The 14,975-nt window shown below is 52.8% G+C and overlaps 5 protein-coding genes across 5 annotated transcripts; 3 read left to right on the top strand and 2 right to left on the bottom strand.

Moving 5' to 3' along the window:
* Positions 1-342: 342 nt before the first annotated feature.
* On the top strand, positions 343-1,454 carry POX_d05809 (uncharacterized protein; the record flags this gene model as incomplete). Its single annotated transcript, XM_050114646.1, has 2 exons — positions 343-453; positions 729-1,454. 2 exons carry the CDS (start codon positions 343-345, stop codon positions 1,452-1,454), a joined length of 837 nt encoding a protein of 278 aa, XP_049969597.1.
* An 805-nt stretch (positions 1,455-2,259) lies between these two features.
* On the top strand, positions 2,260-3,420 carry POX_d05808 (uncharacterized protein; the record flags this gene model as incomplete). Its single annotated transcript, XM_050114645.1, has 1 exon — positions 2,260-3,420. The coding sequence occupies one exon, from the start codon at positions 2,260-2,262 to the stop codon at positions 3,418-3,420; it is 1,161 nt and encodes a 386-aa protein (XP_049969596.1).
* Positions 3,421-4,381: 961 nt separating this feature from the next.
* Positions 4,382-7,691, bottom strand: POX_d05807 (uncharacterized protein; the record flags this gene model as incomplete). The annotated part of the gene is made up of 5 exons (XM_050114644.1): positions 4,382-5,311; positions 5,376-5,678; positions 5,749-6,545; positions 6,611-7,211; positions 7,320-7,691. The coding sequence occupies 5 exons, from the start codon at positions 7,689-7,691 to the stop codon at positions 4,382-4,384; spliced, it is 3,003 nt and encodes a 1,000-aa protein (XP_049969595.1).
* A 4,308-nt stretch (positions 7,692-11,999) lies between these two features.
* On the top strand, positions 12,000-12,650 carry POX_d05806 (uncharacterized protein; the record flags this gene model as incomplete). Its single annotated transcript, XM_050114643.1, has 1 exon — positions 12,000-12,650. The coding sequence occupies one exon, from the start codon at positions 12,000-12,002 to the stop codon at positions 12,648-12,650; it is 651 nt and encodes a 216-aa protein (XP_049969594.1).
* Positions 12,651-13,229: 579 nt separating this feature from the next.
* Positions 13,230-14,267, bottom strand: POX_d05805 (uncharacterized protein; the record flags this gene model as incomplete). Its single annotated transcript, XM_050114642.1, has 4 exons — positions 13,230-13,481; positions 13,548-13,661; positions 13,723-14,006; positions 14,078-14,267. The coding sequence occupies 4 exons, from the start codon at positions 14,265-14,267 to the stop codon at positions 13,230-13,232; spliced, it is 840 nt and encodes a 279-aa protein (XP_049969593.1).
* Between the last annotated feature and the right edge of the window lie 708 nt (positions 14,268-14,975).

Here is a 14,975-nt window from a genome sequence, read left to right as displayed (position 1 = left end):
GAGCAGTCTTGTGTGGTCTGGTGATCCCCTCGGCTTGACTCGATGGAACCGAACCAGCCTCGTCTGCGTCCGCTTCCCACCAATCACCATTCCCCCCCGCATTGCTCCAGCCACCTCAGAGACTCGCCAGTCGCCATGGAATGGGGATTGGTATCCTCCTCCATAATTAGTTCGCATCAGCCCCATTTCCTGGCTGCGCGCCCTTGACATCATCCTGGACGGACTCTGGGCTATCCCTCCGCGCAACTGCTCTCCTCTCCTCTCCTCTTTCCCCCTTCCCGTCCCCGCTTGGTCTCCCACGTCGCCATTTCTCTGAACGCGAAGCCGTCGAGACGCTTGAGAATGGGAGACTATGGCCCCGCGGTCCCGCCGACCGACTCCTCCCCGGTGGGCCACCCCTCGCCATCCCCGCAAGGTTCCACCGACATTTCCGTGCTGATCACGGGCTTTGGTGTAAGTCGCCGTGTGTGGTGAGCCGTGGGACACAAAGAGTGCCTTTTTTGCCCTGTATTGTCCCAGAAGACATGTCCTCCGCGCCAGTCTGGCTGGGTTTCTGGACGGCGCAAAGACGAGAAAACCAAGGCCAAGTCATCGAGAGCCATCGACAGAGTCTCCCCGCTCGGCTCCCTGCGCGTCCGCTTCTGCTTTCCCCCTCCTCCACCACCACCTGCACTGTTCCGCATGTGACTTCTAGTAGACCTTGCCCTAACCGGCCTATCTATCTTTAGCCTTTCAAGACCAATCTTGTCAATGCATCGCACCTCATCGCCTCTTCGCTTCCTCCCTTCCTGAACTTCGCAGCCAAAAGCGGAGATGGCTCTGTTGAGCGCCGCGTGAATCTCAATGTCTATCCGTCTCCCATCCGCGTGGCCTACGCCACCGTCCGAGAAATGATGCCCCAGATCCTAGACGAATATGCAGCCACCCACAATGGCCAGCGACCAGATCTCATCCTCCATATCGGGATTGCCTCGCCCCGTCCATATTACTCGGTGGAATCACTCGCCCACCGCGACGACTATGTCATCACCGATGTGGACGGTGAGAAGGGTTTCGAGCAAGGGGAGAAACGGTGGCGCGAGATGGGACTGCCACCCATCTTAGCACCCGGCCTCGCCACAGAGAACGATGTGAAGAATGCTGGCCGGTCCGGCAGTCAGAAAGTCATGCCCTACCCGCCAGACGAGCATTTCCTGCATGTGTGGAAAGCCAATGCACCCCGTTTTCTGGATTTACGCATCTCTCGAGACCCGGGCCACTACCTGTGTGATTTCATCTTCTATACCAGCTTGGCCCTGGCAAAAATGCAAGGCGCGGATCGCAGCGTGCTCTTCTTGCATGTGCCGGGTGGAGCAGCTGATCACGACATCGAGCGGGGTCGTGAGGTGGCCCTGGCATTGATCAAGACCATGGTCACCTGTTGGATTGATGATAAGCGAAAAGATCTGGCGTGATGAGTAGACATGATCAACAGCACTTCTCTCTCTCTCTCTCTGCAACGCTCTGAATACCGTGGGTGGAAAGGGCATCAAGGGCCGATTGTGATCTGCACAGTGTGTACGCCCAACATTTCTGCCCACTGGCCTTTCTTGACTGACGCTCCGCCGGTTTCGAGTCCACGAGTGGTTCATCTACTCTCGGGTCTGGGCCGATTCGCTCACCCTTTCTGATATTCATTCCACTGTGATTAATTTACAAATTAAAGCCATTTCAGCTCGTGAATCTCATTTCTTTGGCTCTACTGATCGAATCATGTCTGGATCTCCCTCTGTTGCGATGTCACGATCATGAACGGTCGCCTTCGAATTCATTGTGAGGGACTCTTGGTTGCCTCAGGCCAAGGGCAGGAACATGGCCGAGTAAATGAGACTGAGAGAGACATTCGTAGCGTTACTAGTTTTTGCCAGTAAACCGGCCCCAGAGAAGCAAAAAAGACAACCTGATGAGCCGACCAGGGCGTCTCATTCATCAAACTTTTGTTTTCGCCCAAGATATGCAGAGAGTAAAAAAGACAAGAGGAAGGGGAAAACAGAAGATTTGATGATCAAGGGAGATGCATCCTGGGAAAATCTCCAACTCAAAAGCACCGACGTCAGCCCACTTGTCAGCACGTGTCCGAGTTGGGAACAGTCCCCCCTTCGAGCTGCGCTAGCGACTCATCTGCAAAACATCCTATAAATTTCAAGTCACGGACATGCAACCTTGACTCGCGTGATACCTTTGTTCACCATTGCAGATCATTTCCTCTGAGCCCAAATCATGCTGGACAAAGCATCTTTGACTTCTCCACCCGTAGTTCTAGCCTCTGGCGCCCTCCTCCTTCTGCTCCCATTCTTGCTCATCCCCCAATTCAACGGACGGTCGAAACATCGTCCCATCCTGGCGCTGCCGCGCCTCTGGCCTCGGCGTCGCCAATCCAGTGAAGTCGTCTCACTCCGCGTCTATCCCATCAAATCATGTCGCGGCTTTGAAGTCCAGTCCACCACGCTCAGGGAGCAAGGCCTCGATCTCGATCGGCGCTGGATGCTCGTGGATGCGTCCACGCATGAATTCTTGACAATTCGCCAGATTCCGCACATGACTCGGATCCGGACTGCGTTGAGTGCCGACGGCGAAGAATTGGTCATCACCGTGCCACTTTCCCAGGATGGTCGGAGCGATCAGACAACTGGTGCGGAATCCCGCCAGTCTGACGTTCGGACAATTCGTATTCCCTCTCATCCATCCCGCGAGTGGCTGGACGCAAACACCGCGGTCTCCACCGTGACAATCTGGTCCAATGACACAGACGGATATATCTACACTGATGAAATCAATCAGCCATTCTCAGAATTCCTTGGCCGCCCCGTGGCGCTGGCATACAAGGGTCCGAAACCTCGCGTTCTCCGGGGCAACGGGGATCCCAAACTCCTAGGACGCACCCAGAGCACCGGGTTCCCGGACGTGTGTCCCATATTGATCGCATCGGAAGCATCCCTGGCAGAGTTGAACACACGATTGCAATCTCAAGATCTCGATCCAATCACCATTGAACGATTCAGACCAAACATCATCGTCCGCGGCGAGACGCCCTGGATCGAAGATTCATGGAAGACCGTGCGGCTACGCCGCGCGTCCGCATCTTCCGCATCAAGCGCCACGGGCTCAATCCCAGATGATCAGCGTGAACCGCTGGATGTGGATATCGTTGCGCGCTGTGCGCGCTGCCAGGTACCGAATGTGAATCCCGAAACGGCTGTCAAGCACAAGAAGCAGCCGTGGGATACGCTGGTCTCGTATCGTCGCATTGACGAGGGGATCAAGTTCAAGCCTTGCTTTGGGATGCTGGCTGCGCCCCGGAGTGAGGGGATTGTCGAAGTGGGCATGACACTGGAGGTTTTGGAGGAGACGGACAAGCATCGATACCATACCGGATTTTGAAACGGGATTTCTCGTCTGGCGTTTGGCAAGAGAAAAGGAAGATAGAGGGAATTTACATACATCTGCGCTCAAAATTATGACCACGCTCATTATATCACTTCCTGGATGGTGAATTTTCCAAGAGACCCTTGAAAATTGCACGTATGGCATAACGACCATTCCCATCCCTACGCTCACATAAAAGATGACACTGAATTTACGCTACATCAATAAAACATCTTCAATTCCAAAGACGACACTGAGCTTGCACACCAGGGAGTCGAGCGACCAATTCCCGAAATGTGTACGCCGGTTCCTACTCGTGATCGCCGGCTCCATGCAGCTACCTAGTTCCTGTCATGTTATCCAGCGATGAGATTTATCATGATATTGATGGATATTGTCTGGCTCATATCGCGCATCATCAGCTCCTGCGAGAGACAATTGGAGTAAAGCCTGATTCCAAAATATACTTGTAAACACGTTTGATCCGCGGCGGAGCTTTTCATTTCATAATTGTGCACATCCATGTCAATTCTTCAAGCATGTGTAAGGTATCTTTATTGCTCATTTTGTCGTAGGAGCATGATGGCACATGTCGACTCTGTATAGAGATGAGAATGAATATAGGCGTAAAGGTATACACTACGAAATGTGGAATCAAATTACCACATCCAGCGCTTACCAAGGTACCTGGGCAACACCCATATCGACGTTACTGGTACCAGCTTATATGACCTCTACTGCCTCGGCTGGCTTGCACTATGCATTCTCAGATTCAAATGGCTGGGCCATCCATGCCGAGGTATGGACATCCATAGATGTCTACCTATACTCTTAAGCGAAGAGAAAACGGTGTATAGGTAGATAAATGTGAGATGGGTAATGGATAGAGATACCCTAAATCACTTTGAAATTTTGAAACTCTCTATATACTGGACCGTCCGCGCAAAGAGGCGGAGTAAATCCTTTGAATCAAACTTTAGTTCTTCAACTGCTTACTCGCAGACACGCACCAGTTATTCCAGTCCGTAAAGAACGAAGGCTGGATATGACACTTGGTGCTGAGAAGCTGTTCCTTCCGAGTCGCCGCGTACACATCAACAACATCCGCAATCGCAGCCTTGTCATGAGCGACCAAAACCTTGACAACGAGCAGCGAGGCCTGACTGCACGCCGCGGCATGTGCCGGCGGTCCACTATGGCCCGCCTCCTTGTGAATAGCTCGGAGAAGTTCCCAGACAGACTCGGTTGCGTTCTCGTCACCATCGGCATCGCCGCCGCCAATCTTGGGGAGTGCATTACCCTTGCACAACTTGGTGTATTCGCGGAGAACGCTGTTAGCCTTGTTGGCGATTTGCTTCACGGATGAGCGGCGAGCCAAACGGAGGAGAGGCAGGAGCAGGTCCAGGGCTAACAGGCGAGAGTGGCATTTCTTGACGAAGATCTCGAGAAGATCGAGAACACGGTTCTTGAAGTTGACCATGTTTTCGCGCGCGTCCTTTTTGTCTTTATGTTGCGATGCGGCCTGGTGGCGGGCTCGGAAGACGTTGGCCAGTTTTTCGTCAACTTCTTCCATTTCGTCGTCGTTCATGTCGGCGTCCGAGTCGGAGGCGTCGCCGTCTTGATCGGCTCGGTGAGTGCCCAGTGCAGCGGCGAGTTTGGCTTCGAATTCGGCAATCTCGGCGGCATTTTCTTCGTTTTCCTCCTCGTCTTCGTCGTCCTCGTCCTCGTCGGAAGATTCCGAGCCAGATCCGTCTCCGCCCGAGACAACCTCCACATCGCTGTCGAGTTCCTCGGCGTCAACCATCTCCACGTCATCTTCCTCCTCATCCTCATCGCCCTCGTCATCGTCACCCTGGTCATCGAACATTTCCTGCTGACCAGCCAGACTCTCTTTGGCTTCAAGAATCTAAAGCACATGGTTAGAAGATGGGTTCTCAACAGCTTGGGATGTTGTATCCATTTGGACATACCGAGATCAAAGACTCCAGGCCATTCTCCGTTACTTGGTCTGCAAACGCTCCAAATACCTGCTCGCTCATACGGCGGAACAGCTGAGACTGCTTGGAGGCAAAGCTCAGGAGAATCTCAACAAGAGCATCCGACGCATCAGAGGTGTCCTCACCTTCCGTCTCTTCGCCCATGAACTTGTTATAGCAGAACTCAAGTTCGTCAAGCATAGAGACGGCATCGGCATCACCACTGTACACTTGCAGAACTGTCAACGAATAGAGGAGCTTGAAGGCGGCGATGCTTGGATTCTCTTCCTTCTTTTCCTGCAAAAGTTTCAGGTTTAGTACACTGAAAGATACATCTTCTCTTTGAGATAAGGTCGAGGAAAGTTACCTTGCTTGATAGCTTCTTCAATGACTTGAACGCAGTCTTGACCGATTCCTGCAGCTTATCGTCCATGTTGATGATGAACTTGCCGTGCTCCTTGGACTTGGCACCGTCCCGAATCTGACGCACAACAGCATAAGGAATCGTCGCCGCATATTTTTGAGACGCAAGCAGACTGTTCAACGCAGAGTTGATCCGATTACGCAGCAACTCTTGCGTGGCCTGTGTCAATGCAGGCTCGGGTGTGTTGTCCATAAAGTACGCAAAGCGCACAAAAATGAACAAGATCTGCTCAAGGACGGACTGATAGTCCTCCTCCGAGTCACTGTTTCCAGTCGCAGCCTTTGCACGTACAATGGTCAGCATGATGCCTGCCACGAACTGGCGGTTTGACGCCGCGGCCTTTTCATCGGTCGTTCCTGGGTTCTTGATGAGTGTTTCGAAAAGAGGGAGAATCTCCGTGAGGGCTTCACTGTTGGCATCGGCTACAAGCTTCTCCACAGTCTTGGTCTTTGTGACTTGGTCAAAGTTGACGACACCGTTGCTTCCCATCAGGCCGCGAACAGCGACAGCCGCGAATATGGGCTCCCTCGACACACGAGCCTGAATTGCCTTGGAAGCCTTGGCGGCCATGCGGTGCAAGTAACGATCTTCCACGGCCAGCTGGTTTGTCAGGCATCGCACCAGATTCTTTGTGAAAATGTGGCTGGCCTGCTGGATGGGTCCCTCGTTCAGGACTTTGTTGAAGAGAAGGAAGCCCCAGTACTTGCGCTCATCTGAGGATGATGAGGCAAATAATCCATCTGAGTCAAGGTAGCGCGATCAGCCATCTGAATATCAAACATACAACGCCCGGATCCAAACTTACTGTCAGCAACCTCGGTCCAAAAATCGACAAAAGTCAATCGTGAAGACTTGGACTTGGATTTGGATTTCGAGTCGGACTCCTTGGCGCCGTCGCTCGTCCGGGACATCACAGCATCCCAGGCAAAGTGAAGCTTGGAGTTCCAGACACCGGATGATTTGCTGCCCTTGTTCTCCCCATCCCCATCATTTTGTTCCGCCGACGATTCCTTCATGATCTTCGAAAGGCTACTGCGTTCCTTGGGGTCCAAGGGATCCTCGTGCTTCCAGATCTTGGTAGGCAGCTGAGCACTGGGGAACAAATCCTTGACTGCTAGCCAGACCGCCACACCTTCTGGAGAGCGGGCCAAGTCATGGAAGCAGATACGCTCCACGGCAGCCTCGACAAACTTTGCGTCCATCTGTCGCGCAGACAAATCACACACGCATCGGTAGATGACCCATCCACACTCTTCACGCAGCCATGGCTTTTTCCGGGCGAGTTCGAGGATGAGATCGAGGACCTTGGGCCATACGCTAAACGGAGTGGAGGGTTGGAAGAGGATGCCGGACTTGATAACTGCTTCAGCGCCAAATAGGCGACCGAAATGATGATCTCTTTGCTCCTGTTCACACACCAAAAACAAAATTAGCCTATTTCTCCAAGTCCCATAGGAGACAAAAAAATAAATTCAAACAGAAGAACAAGAATCCGTTTCGCATCCCTCACGCACCTGTCCTGTCTCACTCCCCGTCGAATTGGTCTGCGACTCCCAGAGATTCAGCGCATCCGCAATTCCAAACTCGGATGACTCCCTGGCCTCCGAGAAGATTTGCGTCAGGATCTCAGTCAGTGCAATCGAGAAGCCGATTCGAGCAGCTTTGCGGCTACTGCACAAGCCGCGGAACAAGCGCTGAAGCGTCTTCTTGATCTGTTCGTCGGTGGGGTTCTTGTCAGGTGTGAATTGCGAGACAAGACCTTGTGCCGCACGCAAGCGAATCTCGTCCTTCTCACTGGCGAGATCCTCGTAGATCTCGACAAGCTTCACGTCGACATTGTACGGTTCGCGCCGGCGCTTTCTCCCGGCGGGTCGATTGAACGCCATCTCTGCGGGGGTCGATGTTGTATGGGTATCAATTGAGTGGTCTCGCTTAGAATCTTTCACCCGACGGCAAATGTGTCAATGAAGCCGTTCCTGTTCAGACGTTGCTCCTCGCTATGGAAGCAGAGTAATGAGGGCTCGACGATACGCCGAAATTTTGGGGCGTGAATTTCTTCTTTGGGATTAGCGCCTTATGATAAGCCGATAAGAGTTCAGCTCTTATCGATAACAAGGGGTTGAAACATGACTTTGAGGAGAAGGTCGCGCTTAAGGACTCCGTGCACGCAGTCCATGTGCGTTTCACCCTCGTGCTGTGTCCTGACGGTGACTTCCATCTTTGTTCTCTGGCTGCTTGCATGTCTTCGAACCACGTTCAAAAGACTTTTTGTTGATGGTGTCATGCAATTGACTTTCTACCCCAGTCGTCCCCCTCTCCACACTCTACCTCTTGATAATTGCTGCTAGTTCCTCCAAAAGCCTGATCTGCTGACCTCTCCTGCGACGAGACTCGTTTTTCGGGGCGAAACGGCACCTCACACCCATGGATATATCTTTACCGGAACAGCTTTACTTCTCCGGCGACGGCTAGTCGCACAGCATCCCATGGAACTCGTAGGGGCTATCCAAGTCGATGGTGCCAACTTGGGCTGATCAACAAACCCAGCAGGGAAAAGATCTCTCCTGAGAGTAGGACGGGAGGGGCCTTTAAAATTAAATCTACAGCCATGAGGTTGCTGGACAAGATACCTTCGATCTACTTCGCAAAACCCCCTCCCCCATTTACAGACGGACGATTCTTGAACCTATTTATTGAGGGTTCTCGAAAAAGAAGAAAGAACCCCGTCACTTTGTATTAAAGGGCCCGCAGAGTAACCAATAGTATGGATCAACTTATTAATAATAACCCATGTTGATGAATCCACGGCCAAACCTACAGTACGTATGTGCTTTCCACTTCAGGACCCATTGCTGTACAGTAGCTTGTACCAGCGTTCGCGAGATCAACCGGAGCTGGTCCAATTGGATCCAGCTTCCACGTAGGTGTCGACGTGATTTATTTCAATCATGACCACATCGACTCCCACTTTCACTCCCATCCAGCTCTGCACTCAATTAGCACCGATGACCCTATGTTGTGCTTCGAATTTTGGGAAAAGGTTGAACCACTCCAATGCAAATTCTGAGCCCAGCTCAAGTAAATCCACCCATCTCACCGGCAAGCTAAAGAGTGATCCATCCATGTCCGATTCATTACTGTATTCGGCTTTCTGCCATAGGGAAAAAAAATCCTCGTCTCCGCCGAGTGGACTTTTGAAGTGGCACCAGTCTCATCTTGTCCAAGCCGCTGGAGACCATCCAGACCCGATCAGCGACCATCACCCCATCAACCACTTAGTGTTGGAACGAAAAATGAAGCGACCGGGGGCAAAAAAGAGAGGGGGGGGGGAAAAAGGAAAAGTCTGAATCGCTTGAATCTTCGGAGATGTTATTACAAAACCTTTCAAGTGGAAAGATTTCAACAGTCGTTTCGTAACTGTCGCCCGTACAACAGTCGTGGTCCGTCGGAGTGGAAAATTGACAAGTTCATTTTGCTCACTTGTGAGAGGTGTTCAGGGGTTGAGGGAGAAAAGCACAAAAGAGGCTACGGGTAGTGTCAGTGCTGAGCGAGGCATGGAGAGAGAGAGAGAGAGAGAGAGAGAAAAAGCACGATCCTCATGCATCAGAATGGAACCGCTCAAGCTGTCGATTGCATTAGCAGTCGATCTCGTAGGGAGAGAAAGTGGTGGTAGGCAGATCGGTTAGGTAGGTAAGTAACCTTCCACGCGAACGGGAGAGGCAACTGGAGGATACATCCATTCGAGGTGCAGTGCTGCACGAGGAGCAGTATCTGAAGCATTCAGAGACTCTACTACTTGTGCAACACTCCATGCTCTAGTGAGTCACTGCGTGTGCCCAGGTGGGTTTGGATGCGCGAGCCTGCTTCCGCGGATGTCTGATCGGGTCGTTGGCTGGGTAGCCGGGAGCTATTTGTACCGCGTGGCCCTCGGGATGAAGGTCAGAGTGCAAAACGACGTGTGCATTTGAGCTTGACAAGAGAAGTCTGGAGAGGGGCAGGGGGAAAAAAAAGAAAGTATGAGGATGAATTGAAGCTTGTTGACATGATTGGCTGCATGAGATGAGCTTCCATGTGTCACACTACTTTAGCGTGGCCCAGAATCTGATCTGTTTCAAGTTCGATGTCGAACGATGTGCGGAATCAGATGTGGACCACTGACGGGACACGTTCTGGGACGCTAGCCCACGCATCCTGTGTGTCACCTACAGGTATGAAGTGTGATCTATGGATGCATATGTTTGATCGGAGACTGGTGGGGGGCCACTAACCCTGAGGAGTAAGCTGCTACAGTGAGTTGGGTACATCCAAAAAAAACTTGTGTCATCGACCGGGCGGATGCGGTCGGGAGGTGACAGGTATATACATGAGCGTGCATGCAGGCCCCGAAGTACACGGGGTACCCCGAAGTTCCCACCATGGAACAATCGGAGCAACTCGACAGTGACTGTACATCCTGCGAGGTTGGCAACCACAGCAACAGAGATCTACTCTATTCAACAGATCAGGTTTTTACCCCTGAAAGTCACCTATTGCTGTCCATTTTGCTCGATCATTTAACCTTTTCGTGCATCAAAGTGGCACCCACGGCAGCAACTGACACGGTGTGGTGGAAGCTACGTGGTGGGCCATGCGGCATGCAGACACCCTCCTATGTACTGTAGTTCCTGCATTCTGAGAATTGACAGCTTCCAGACTCAAAATTGTGGCCCAAATCAGCACTTACCTCTTCCATGAGACCCGGAATATGTCTCGATCTGACTATCTGTGAATCAGTAAAAGGGGCAATGCAGGAACGAGGGACTGGTCAATCCCTAATGGTTCATCTGGCGATGTGATTTTGCAGGCGCTGTGCTGTATATATCACACGCGCCCAAAGATCATTCCATCACCTCGGATGATACCCACCCGAAGCCCGTACAGGGAAAGGCTCGAAGCCGGGCGTCAGCCGGGGTACCTGCAGCAGATGCCTCCCTCAAAACGTCTGGTGGGATGATACCACCTCAAACTCCGGGTCTTTGTTAAGAATTTTGACCGCAACCTCGCGAGAGCTCTTCAAGTGAGCGGAGAATGGCTGTCCCGTCTTAGATAAATCGGGACGGTAGATGCGAATATGTTGATACGGGCCCAATTGAAGGTAAGGCCACACCACCTACTGTAGCTAGAAAATCACCAACGGAGATTCTTTGGTTAAATGAAAGTATATGATTGGTCTAGAAAGATTGAATAAAACCCATGGATCCGTCGACGTGGTATTTTTATCCGAACTACATACTCATACTGGTGGTCTACAGCCCAGACAGGACAGACAGAATCGCGCCATCGACGGATCGACCATGCATATTGCATCTCCTAAGCGATGGCCGCGCACTGCGCCATCTCACTCCGGTAATTGCAGAGCATCAAAGCGACGAACCAGCTATGATCTATCGGTGATGGCGCGAACTACTAGTCAGATCCAATAGGGAATCCTCTTGTGGCGCCTTAAGAAACCGAAATGGACTAGCTCAGTCGGCCAGATGGGCTCCCCCGACGGGCTGTACGACGGGGGGTCAATTCAAGCCGAGCTGTGACAGATGGGGAGGATTGTCAAATCTCCGCGCATGGCTGAGTCATACATGGACCTTCGACGCCCAGCACAGGTTGAGGTATTCATTACGGATATCAATTAATTTCTTTCTCCCGAGGGGCAGGGGCAGCGCGCTTGTTCGGCCTTTCACCAGTCGAGAGCTGACAGGCACGCGGCCCAGAAGCATGGGTAGCAGCATTGATGGACCAGCTTAGGGGGGGGGATGGAGTCGGTTCAATAGCGCCGTAGATCGGCGGCGCCGGTGGGCTGGAGCCTGAGAGAGAATTTAGTATGAAAGTGGCGCGCCTGAACGGAGATGGAGAGGCTGTAATTCTGGCGGAAACGATGAATCATAGGCGAGCGTCCGAGGGAAGATGGGGGAGAGTGGAGCCGCTCTAATGATGCCGCCGACAGACTTGGCAGAGAGGCTGAGAAGAAGAGAGGGTCTTGGGGGGACGGACAAAGGGCACATGAAAGACGAGCTGAGCGGCCGAGATGGGCCGTGGGGAGAGGGGGCAGTCACTCGTGGTAACTGTGGTATGGGTAATTCAGGTATCGAGGCTGTCAGATGGTGGAAATCAGCATGGGTGTATCATAAACGAACTTGAGTCCAGACTAAATAAACATAATGCACGTTCTGACGAAGGGCAGCCCAGAATCAAGGCCCGCCCAAGGTGGCCTGGCTGGTGTTGAGCGAGCTGCGGTGTTATCATCTGATGTCACTGGATCTGTCGGATGGAGTTGTAGAGCAGTGCTGGGCCGCTCTGGTTGGGCGCCGGTCACGGGACTGCGCATCGGGTTCGCGTGGGCGGGAGAGAGAGAGAGAGACAGGGTTGCTGTTGTTTACCCTCTGGAGCTCGATGGACCGTGTCGAGCCTCCACAAGTGATGAGCAAAGACTGGACCCAGACAGGGAATCGACGCAGGAAAAAAAAGGTTCATCAAAGGATCAGTGTCTCCAGTCTGACATCACGATTGGCCCCAGGAGGGCAAGGCAGGGGCGGGTCCAGAATCTTTCCCATGCTCAGGCTGCAGTTCGATTAGACACGGGCACGGGGGCAGACGCCTGGTCTGTAACCCTCACAGGTCCTGTTGTGATTTCCTGGGCTCGGCGAGAAGGATTTCGTGATGAACCCCGCAGTTGCGATTCCACGACAGGCTCAAAACTCCCTACAACTGGCTGGCACACCCATGGAGCTGTGACGCAGCTGAGAGATCATATCACCGACATGGTTCGACCCCACCTGGAGTCTCAGTCGTGCAGTAGTGGCGCAGGCTAAACGAGAGAGGATACCCCCCCTAAGGCTGCGTGGCAGACCATCAAAGATCGGAATGACCGAGCAGTGGTCTCCCCTTTCCATCCAGCTAGCTGTGATCAGATAGCCAGAGAGATAAGCAGGCTGTAAGGCAGCTTATCGACCACCCAGTGCCGATGACTGGGTTGGGTGTGATTGGCAGCGATGTCAGCCATGCAGACGACTTTGGGACTGGCGGTGTCATTCTGTCCTCGTGTCCGGGCAGTACATGGCACATCCTGCACCCGTGCACCTATGGGCAGCCCTTTTCGATGATCTGCCGTGGAGAGTCACGCTGGGGGAAAACAACAAACAATCTAATGTAAACAAATGACGCGCGTGTTGAGAACTAAAAAAATAACGTCCATGACTGGCCGCGTTCACCAATACAGAGACGTCATGAAGAGACCGACCGTGGGCGATGAGCCTGTTGTGTGGGCTGGACCATGACCAAGACCGAAACTTCTGAAAGTGACGTAGACTCACGGACCAACGTGGGGTCAATCCCTTTCGCGGATGCAACGGTCGAAGACAATTGATACCATCGTGAATGCATTGTAGGCACTAGGCAGGTCTTGCAATGTGTACCGTTCCGACCGAGGAACTCTCGGGAGACCCGTCAAAGTTGCAACTGGGGAGACGCCCGTAGAGAGCTGAGCGAGGTGCAGTGATCACCCACAGAGTCAGCTGGCCGCCGTCGCGGCGAGATCTCAAGTATCGAGTGACCCCAAAGCGCTGGGTGGGTAAAAGGAATTCCCAGCTTGGTCCGCTCAGCCGCCGATGAATCTCCCAAAGTATAATATCCAAACGGTTCCGCTATGGGCCGAGAATAGTAGCGCACTATTGTACGATGTGGGGTGCAGTAGTAACTTCATATCGTACCCGGCCGGGTATCCAGAGTCTCGCGATCTCAGACCATCGATGATGTTTTCCACACGGTGAGGCCCAGACGGTGGAAAGTTCCTCGGTCGCTCGGGAGTTGGTCTTGGTATCGGACTATGCCTCAATACGGTATGTACTGGTCATCCTGCTGGACTTCTCTCATCAGCGAGCGCACCAGGTACCAAGAAAATGGAGACGGAATGTTATCGTTGTTGCTTTGATCATTCGAGATGCGCCCGACTGGGATGGGGCTGAGAAGCTCCCGGCGCTCGTCCTTTGAATCAACATTGGCGATCCTGATCGGGATGCGATCGAATAACAAACGAAGCTGGAGACTATAGGCGAGCGGATCCGGTCGGCGAAAAACACAGGCGAGCATCATGGGCAGCCATAGTCTCCATTCAACGGGTAGTTTACCATCTGCACAGCCGACGCGTGGCTGAGCGAGCTTTGCGGCTCCTTCATGTTTCCATCAGTCAATCAGTCCAGCCGGAGGCATGCGATCGAAAGCTGTTCGTCCATGAGCCAACGTCCGACTTGGTCTAGTGTGGTGGTCCATTTTGGGGTCGTGGAGTCGGACGCTGGTTCAGTCCGATAAGGCTTCAGGCCGACCGGAGCGGAGCCACCAGAGAAGGTACTATAGCGCCGACGAAATCCAGTGAGCCTCATCAGCATCCGCACCATGGAATCATCAACAATAGAATCAGCTGGGTATTGCATCAAGAATCGTATGGGAGCGCCAGGTCCTCGAGACACAGGCGGCAGTTGCCCAGGTGGATAAATGCGTGGTCAGGTCAACTCCAGTTACCAAGCACGACGGAGAGGTCCGTCAGCTTTTCATGGCAAGCGTGTATTACGATTCCGTCGCTCTCTGCTCACCCGACCGGATTTCAATGTTCTGACTGCCCTCGACCAACACTGTCACGCAGGCATTGTTACGACTTACCACAGGGGGGGCTGGGTGAAAGGGATGCGCGACATTGGCATCCCCTCGCGGGCCCTTGATCAAGGAGAATGTGGTTAAGCTCGTCCAGCAAGTAAGGGTATCGTCACGGGTATGAGTCGATCTCACCTTACCCCAGGATTTGAGCGAGTCACGATGGGCGTCTGGTGGAAAGAAGCAGGGCAGACGCTTCCCCCAGGCTTCTCACTAGTGAATTCTTCACCAACCACCCAAGTTATGCCATTCCTTACTCTCAATGCTACGGTGCGAGGATTCTCCGATTGACACTGGAATCTGTCAATGGCACGTTTCTCAACTCCGCTTTCTTCATCGATTAGACCTCGACCCGTACGGGGCCTCTGGTATTGAATACAGATGACCCTAATATTGTAATTCTGGATGCCCTTTGTCCATTGCCCACTCATTGGCCCTTGGTCATTTCCATTGGATATTCCGAGACCCTTGGTGGGATTAGAGTCTGCGAC

Source organism: Penicillium oxalicum, chromosome IV (genome assembly GCF_001723175.1).
Source record: "Penicillium oxalicum strain HP7-1 chromosome IV, whole genome shotgun sequence".
NCBI classification, from domain to species: Eukaryota; Fungi; Ascomycota; class Eurotiomycetes; order Eurotiales; family Aspergillaceae; genus Penicillium; species Penicillium oxalicum.
The sequence above is the reverse complement of the archived record's forward strand: the minus strand, read 5'-3'. Positions and strand labels throughout refer to the sequence as shown.